At 47.1% G+C, this 7500-nt stretch overlaps 1 protein-coding gene across 2 annotated transcripts in view; it reads left to right on the top strand.

Annotated features, from left to right (window-relative positions):
• The window catches only part of LOC135517127 (guanine nucleotide exchange factor VAV3-like), a 229299-nt gene that overhangs the window by 145969 nt on the left and 75830 nt on the right, over positions 1 to 7500 (top strand). For both annotated transcript variants that reach the window (XM_064941156.1, XM_064941155.1), the window contains exon 15: positions 2782 to 2891. In XM_064941156.1, coding sequence (XP_064797228.1) covers positions 2782 to 2891 — 110 coding nt within the window. The remainder of the gene's footprint in view (positions 1 to 2781; positions 2892 to 7500) is intronic.

Raw genomic sequence — 7500 nt, 5'->3', positions numbered from 1 at the left:
CGTGCATCGCTCCTGTTATTTTAAGACCATCAGCAACGTGCATCGTTCCTGTTACTTTAAGACCATCAGCAACGTGCATCGTTCCTGTTACTTTAAGACCATCAGCAACGTGCATCGCTCCTGTTACTTTAAGACCATCAGCAACGTGCATCGCTCCTGTTATTTTAAGCCCATTGTCTAACCTATAAGTCTAGAGACCTACTCATCCAAATAAGCTGGTTTATACTGTAACTGTTTTCACACACCCCTTCACTTACCCCCCTACACACCCTGTGTGATTGGCCAAGAGGCTCTCTTTCTCTTATCTGATTGGCTGGTGGTTTACCCTGACCACTATACCTCTGAGCTCTGAGTGATGAATGGGACTATAACCTAAAGGCCACTTTAAAGGGGAAATCTGGACTTGACGCACCATTTGTTGTTGTTTAAATCCCAGATGGCCCTTTTTAAAGTCTGTTTTTATTGTTTTATGAGGACAGCTTCCCTGTGCACTGAGCAGTACAGTACATGTAGGCTACAGCTTCCCTGAGCACTGAGCAGTACAGTACATGTAGGCTACAGCTTCCCTGTGCACTGAGCAGTACAGTACATGTAGGCTACAGCTTCCCTGAGCACTGAGCAGTACAGTACATGTAGGCTACAGCTTCCCTGTGCACTGAGCAGTACAGTACATGTAGGCTACAGCTTCCCTGTGCACTGAGCAGTACAGTACATGTAGGCTACAGCTTCCCTGTGCACTGAGCAGTACAGTACATGTAGGCTACAGCTTCCCTGTGCACTGAGCAGTACAGTACATGTAGGCTACAGCTTCCCTGTGCACTGAGCAGTACAGTACATGTAGGCTACAGCTTCCCTGTGCACTGAGCAGTACAGTACATGTAGGCTACAGCTTCCCTGTGCACTGAGCAGTACAGTACAGAGGCCTATTACAGCAGAACACACAATATTACCACTAGTTTATTGTGCCGACATTTGGGTCAGAGTTACATTTTTCAAGACAGCTTCCTCTCCGAGTATTAACAAGGAGAGGTGGTTGTAGCAGGTTGTTATCACAGAGGCTGGAGTAATGGCTAGTCTTTGAAGTGGCTAATCGTTAGTGATTAAGTCCTGGAGTGTCTTGTCCGCCTCGTTGCCTGTGGCTACATGGACACCTGGCCAGGAGAACTCTGGGAACTCTCTCTTTCTCTCTCAATTACATTTCAATTTAAGGGTTTTATTGGCATGGGAGGCATATGTTAACATTGCCAAATGCAAGTAAAGTAGATAATAAACAAAAGTGAAATAAACAATACAAATTAACAGTTAACATTACACTCACAGAAGTTCCCAAAGGATAAAGACATTTCAAATGTCTCTCTCTCTCTTTCTCTCTGTCCTCTCTCTGTCCTCTCTCTCTGTTCTCTCTCTCTCTCTCTGTACTCTCACTCTGTCCTCTCTCTCTGTCCTCTCTCTCTGTTCTCTCTCTCTCCCTGTCCTCTCTCTCTGTTCTCTCTCTCTCTGTCCTCTCTCTCCCTGTACTCTCTCTGTTCTCTCTCTCTCTTTCTCTCTGTCCTCTCTCTCTGTCTCTCTCTCTCTTTCTCTCTCTCTCTCTCTCTCTCTCTCTGTCCTCTCTCTCTGTTATCTCTCTCTCTGTCCTCTCTCTCTGTGTCCTCTCTCTCTCTGTACTCTCACTCTGTCCTCTCTCTCTGTCCTCTCTCTCTGTTCTCTCTCTCTCCCTGTCCTCTCTCTCTGTTCTCTCTCTGTCCTCTCTCTCCCTGTACTCTCTCTGTTCTCTCTCTCTCTTTCTCTCTGTCCTCTCTCTCTGTCCTCTCTCTCTCTCTCTCTCTCTCTCTCTCTCTCTCTCTCTCTCTCTGTCCTCTCTCTCTGTTATCTCTCTCTCTGTCCTCTCTCTCTGTTCTCTCTCTCTCTATGTACTCTCGCTCTGTCCTCTCTCTCTGTCCTCTCTCTCTGTCCTCTCTCTCTGTTCTCTCTCTCTCCCTGTCCTCTCTCTCTGTTCTCTCTCTCTCTCTCTGTACTCTCGCTCTGTCCTCTCTCTCTGTCCTCTCTCTCCCTGTCCTCTCTCTGTTCTCTCTCTCTCTGTGTCCTCTCTCTCTCTGTCCTCTCTCTCTGTCCTCTCTCTCGCTCTGTCCTCTCTCTCTGTTATCTCTCTCTCTCTCTGTCCTCTCTCTGTCCTCTCGCTCTGTCCTTTCTCTCTCTGTCCTCTCTCGCTCTGTCCTCTCTCTCTGTTCTCTCTCTCTCCCTGTCCTCTCTCCCTGTCCTCTCTCTCTGTTCTCTTTCTGTTCTCTCTCTCTGTTCTCTCTCTCTGTTCTCCATCTCTCTCTCTCTCTCTCTCTCCCTCTCTCTCTCTGTCCTCTCTCTCTCTCCCTCTCTCTCTCTGTCCTCTCTCTCTCTCTCTCTCTCTGTCCTCTCTCTCTGTCCTCTCTCCTGCTCTGTCCTGTTTCTCTGTTCTCTCTCTCTGTTCTCTCTATCTCTCTCTCTTTCTGTCTGTCCTCCCTTTCTCTCTGTCCTCTCTCTCTCTCTGTGTCCTCTCTCTGTGTCCTCTCTCTCTGTCCTCCCTCTCTCTCTCTTTTCTCTCTCTGTCCTCTCTCTCACGCTCTGTCCTCTTCCTCTGTCCTCTCTTTCTCTGTCCTCTCTCTCAGTCCTCTCTGTGCTCTCTCTCTCTACCCCTGTGTACCCCACTCTCTCTTTCTCTATGTTCACTCCCATCTTCTACCGCTTGATGACCCCCACTATCTACCGCTCTGTCTCTTTCTAGTTGACATTCTCATCCCTCTGTTGTAGTGGTCCTATGGGCTCTACCTAGCACACGACCAGGGGCAGAGCGGCTTCGAGTTCTTCTTCAAGACCAAGGAGCTGAGGAAGAAGTGGTTGGAGCAGTTTGGCATGGCCATGTGAGTCTTCTGTCCCATGTCTCACCTCTGCCTCACTCCTGTAGCGGTGTGAGTGTTGTGAGTGTTCTGTGAGAGAGACATATAGTGTGTGTCTTCTACTGTCTGTACAGAGCGTGATTAATGACCGTCACAGTACTGACGGGTCACTCTTCAGGTCTGTACAGACTGTGATTAATGACCGTCACAAGAGGATGTATTTAAATATAAAGGGGATGTATAATATATTTAAATATAAAGGGGATGTATCATCTATTTAAATATAAAGGGGATGTATAATCTATGTAAATATAAAGGGGATATATCATCTATTTAAATATAAGGGGGATGTATAATCTATTTAAATATAAAGGGGATGTATCATCTATGTAAATATAAAGGGGATGTATAATCTATGTAAATATAAAGGGGATGTATAATCTATGTAAATATAAAGGGGATGTATAATCTATGTAAATATAAAGGGGATGTATCATCTATGTAAATATAAAGGGGATGTATCATCTATGTAAATATAAAGGGGATGTATCATCTATGTAAATATAAAGGGGATGTATCATCTATTTAAATATAAAGGGGATGTATAATCTATGTAAATATAAAGGGGATGTATCATCTATGTAAATATAAAGGGGATGCTTACTGGATCAAATGCATCACCGGTGGCTTATACAATAAACCCCAGTATATGGACTGGATCTCTGCAACAGGCTGGAGATCTAACAATGTCTTGACAAAGAGGCTGAATAGTGGCTCTTACTCAGAATGAGTTTTAACGAGTAGAGGCCATTGACTGAACTAAGTGCACAGTTGGCCATAGGACTATTGTCCCTGCCAAGTCCTATGTGGTCTCTTTCAGTCATTTGCTGGGGACTTCACTTCCACCTGTGTACGTGTTATCAGCCAAACACAAACACACCTGGTAATGCTGGTGGGGGGGAGAGGGGAACTTGTCATAATGTACTTATTTTAGAGAGGAGGAGGACGAGGAGATCAAAGGATCTGTTGCTATTAGATACGTTGTTGGCACTGATAACTGCATTTACAATCAGTTTGGGGTGGGGGGCAGCTGCAATAGCAACACACAGCAGGGGGTGGGGGCAGCTGCTATAGCAACACACAGCAGGGGGGCAGCTGCAATAGCAACACACAGCAGGGGGTGGGGGCAGCTGCTATAGCAACACAAAGCAGGGGGTGGGGGCAGCTGCTATAGCAACACACAGCAGGGGGAGGCAGCTGCTATAGCAACACACAGCAGGGGGAGGCAGCTGCTATAGCAACACACAGCAGGGGGGAGGCAGCTGCTATAGCAACACACAGCAGGGGGAGGCAGCTGCTATAGCAACACACAGCAGGGGGAGGCAGCTGCTATAGCAACACACAGCAGGGGGGTGGGCAGCTGCTATAGCAACACACAGCAGGGGGGGTGGGCAGCTGCTATAGCAACACACAGCAGGGTGTGGGGACAGCTGCTATAGCAACACACAGCAGGGGCCGGGCAGCTGCTCTAGCAACACACTGCAGGGTGTGGGGACAGCTGCTATAGCAACACACAGCAGGGGTGTGGGGGCAGCTGCAATAGCAACACACAGCAGGGGGTGGGGGCAGCTGCTATAGCAACACACAGCAGGGGGTGGGGGCAGCTGCTATAGCAATACACAGCAGGGGGTGGGGGCAGCTGCTATAGCAACACACAGCAGGGGGGAGGCAGCTGCTATAGCAACACACAGCAGGGGGTGGGGGCAGCTGCTATAGCAACACACAGCAGGGGGGAGGCAGCTGCTATAGCAACACACAGCAGGGGGGAGGCAGCTGCTATAGCAACACACAGCAGGGGGAAGGCAGCTGCTATAGCAACACACAGCAGGGGGGTGGGCAGCTGCTATAGCAACACACAGCAGGGGGGATGGGCAGCTGCTATAGCAACACACAGCAGGGTGTGGGGACAGCTGCTATAGCAACACACATCAGGGGGCGGGCAGCTGCTCTAGGAACACACAGCAGGGTGTGGGGACAGCTGCTATAGCAACACACAGCAGGGGTGTGGGCAGCTGCTCTAGCAACACACAGCAGGGGGGTGGGCGGCTGCTATAGCAACACACAGCAGGGGGTGGGCAGCTGCTATAGCAACACACAGCAGGTGGTGGGCAGCTAATATAGCAACACACATCAGGGGGTAGGCAGCTACTATAGCAACACACAGCAGGGGGTGGGGGCAGCTGCTATAGCAACACACAGCAGGGGGAGGCAGCTGCTATAGCAACACACAGCAGGGGGGTGGGCAGCTGCTATAGCAACACAAAGCAGGGGGGGTGGGCAGCTGCTATAGCAACACACAGCAGGGTGTGGGGACAGCTGCTATAGCAACACACAGCAGGGGGCGGGCAGCTGCTCTAGCAACACACAGCAGGGGGGTGGGCGGCTGCTATAGCAACACACAGCAGGGGGGTGGGCAGCTGCTATAGCAACACACAGCAGGTGGTGGGCAGCTACTATAGCAACACACAGCAGGGGGTAGGCAGCTACTATAGCAACACACAGCAGGGGGTGGGCAGCTACTATAGCAACACACAGCAGGGTGGTGGGGGCAGCTGCTATAGCAACACAGAGCAGGTGGTGGGAGGCAGCTGCTTAAGCAAAAAGTAATTTAAGATTAATTTACAACATTAAACAATGTCTACACTGTATTTCTGAACAATTTGATGTTATAATAATGGACAATAAATGTGCTTTTCTTTCAAAACCAATGTCATTTCTAAGTGACCACAAACTTTTGAATGGTAGTGTATATACAGTTGAAGTCGGAAGTTTACATACACCTTAGCCAACTACAATTAACTCAGATTTTTACCATTCCTGACATTTTATCCTAGTAAAAATTCCCTGTCTTAGGTCAGTTAGGATCACTACTTTATTTTAAGAATGTGAAATGTCAGAATAATAGTAGAGAGAATTATTTATTTCAGCTTTTAGTTTTTTCATCACATTCCCAGTGGATCATAAGTTTACATGCTCTCAATTAGTATTTGGTAGCATTGCTTGTAAATTGTTTAACTTGGGTCAAACGTTCTGGGTAGCCTTCCATAAGCTTCCCACATTAAGTGGGACAGAGCTGACAGAGCTGCTGAAACTGAGTCAGGTTTGTAGGCCTCCTTGCTCGCACACGCTTTTTCAGTTCTGGCCACAAATGTTGTATAGGATTGAGTTCAGGGCTTTGTGATGGCCACTCCAATGCCTTGACTTTGTTGTCCTTAAGCCATTTTGCCACAACTTTGGAAGTATGCTTGCGGTAATTGTCCATTTGGAAGACCCATTTGCAACCTAGTTTTAACCTCCTGACTGATGTCTTGAGATGTTGCTTCAATATATCCACATCATTTTCCTACCTCATGAAGCCATCTATTTTGTGAAGTGCACCAGTCCCTCCTGCAGCAAAGCACCCCCACAACATGATGCTGCCACCCCTGTGCTTCACAGTTGGGATGGTGTTCTTCGGCTTGCAAGCATCCCCCTTTTTCCTCCAAACATAACGATGGTCATTATGGCCAAACAGTTCTATTTTTGTTTCATCAGACCAGAGGACATTTCTCCAAACAAGTATGATCTTTGTCCCCATGTGCAGTTTCAAACCGTAGTCTGGCTTTTTGAAGGCGGGCCTTGAAATACATCCACAGGTACAATTTACTCAAATGATGTCAATTAGCCTATCAGAAGCTTTTAAAGCCATAAATAGAGAGTATACAGTGGCAGAATACCTGACCATTGTGACTGACCCAAACTTAAGGAAAGCTTTGATTATGTACAGACTCAGTGAGTATAGCCTTGCTATTGAGAAAGGCCGCCGTAGGCAGACCTGGCTCTCAAGAGAAGACAGCCTATGTGCACACTGCTCACAACATGAGGTGGAAACTGAGCTGCACTTCCTAACCTCCTGTCCAATGTATGACCATATTGGAGACACATATTTCCTTCAGATTCCACAGATCCACAAAGAATTTGAAAACAAACCCAATTTTGATAAACTCCCATATCTACTGGGTGAAATACCAGTGTGCATCACAGCAGCAAGATGTGACCTGTTGCCACAAGAAAAGGGCAACCAGGGAGGAACAAACACCATATTTATTTTCCCTTTTGTACTTTAACTATTTGTACATAATTTGACATTTGAAATGTCTTTATTATTTTGGAACTTTTGTGAGTGTAATGTTTACTGTATATCTGTATACTTCATTTAACTTTTGTTTATTATCTACTTCACTTGCTTTGGCAATGTTAGCATAAGTTTCCCATGCCAATAAAGCCCTTAAATTTAAATTGAGTTTGGAGAGGGGTAGAGAGAGAGAGAGAGAGAGAGAGAGAGAGAGAGACTCTTTCAGTTTATTTGACACACAATCACTGAGTCACTTGGCTCCCTGGAGAGACTAAGGACTGATCCCAAACTGCTGTTTTGTCACGCGCTGCTGTTTCATGTTAGCCACCTGCTGTGCCCACGCTGACTTCATTCTCGGCGCATTGAGGAGCAAGAGGAGAGACATTTAGACCGATGATGTCATGGCACTTTAGTCCAACACACTCAGGAATATACTTGACCGAAGAATCAGGAAGTCTC

This window comes from Oncorhynchus masou, chromosome 28 (genome assembly GCF_036934945.1).
Source record: "Oncorhynchus masou masou isolate Uvic2021 chromosome 28, UVic_Omas_1.1, whole genome shotgun sequence".
Lineage (NCBI taxonomy): Eukaryota > Metazoa > Chordata > Actinopteri > Salmoniformes > Salmonidae > Oncorhynchus > Oncorhynchus masou.
This window is presented reverse-complemented; position numbering and strand designations above follow the sequence as displayed.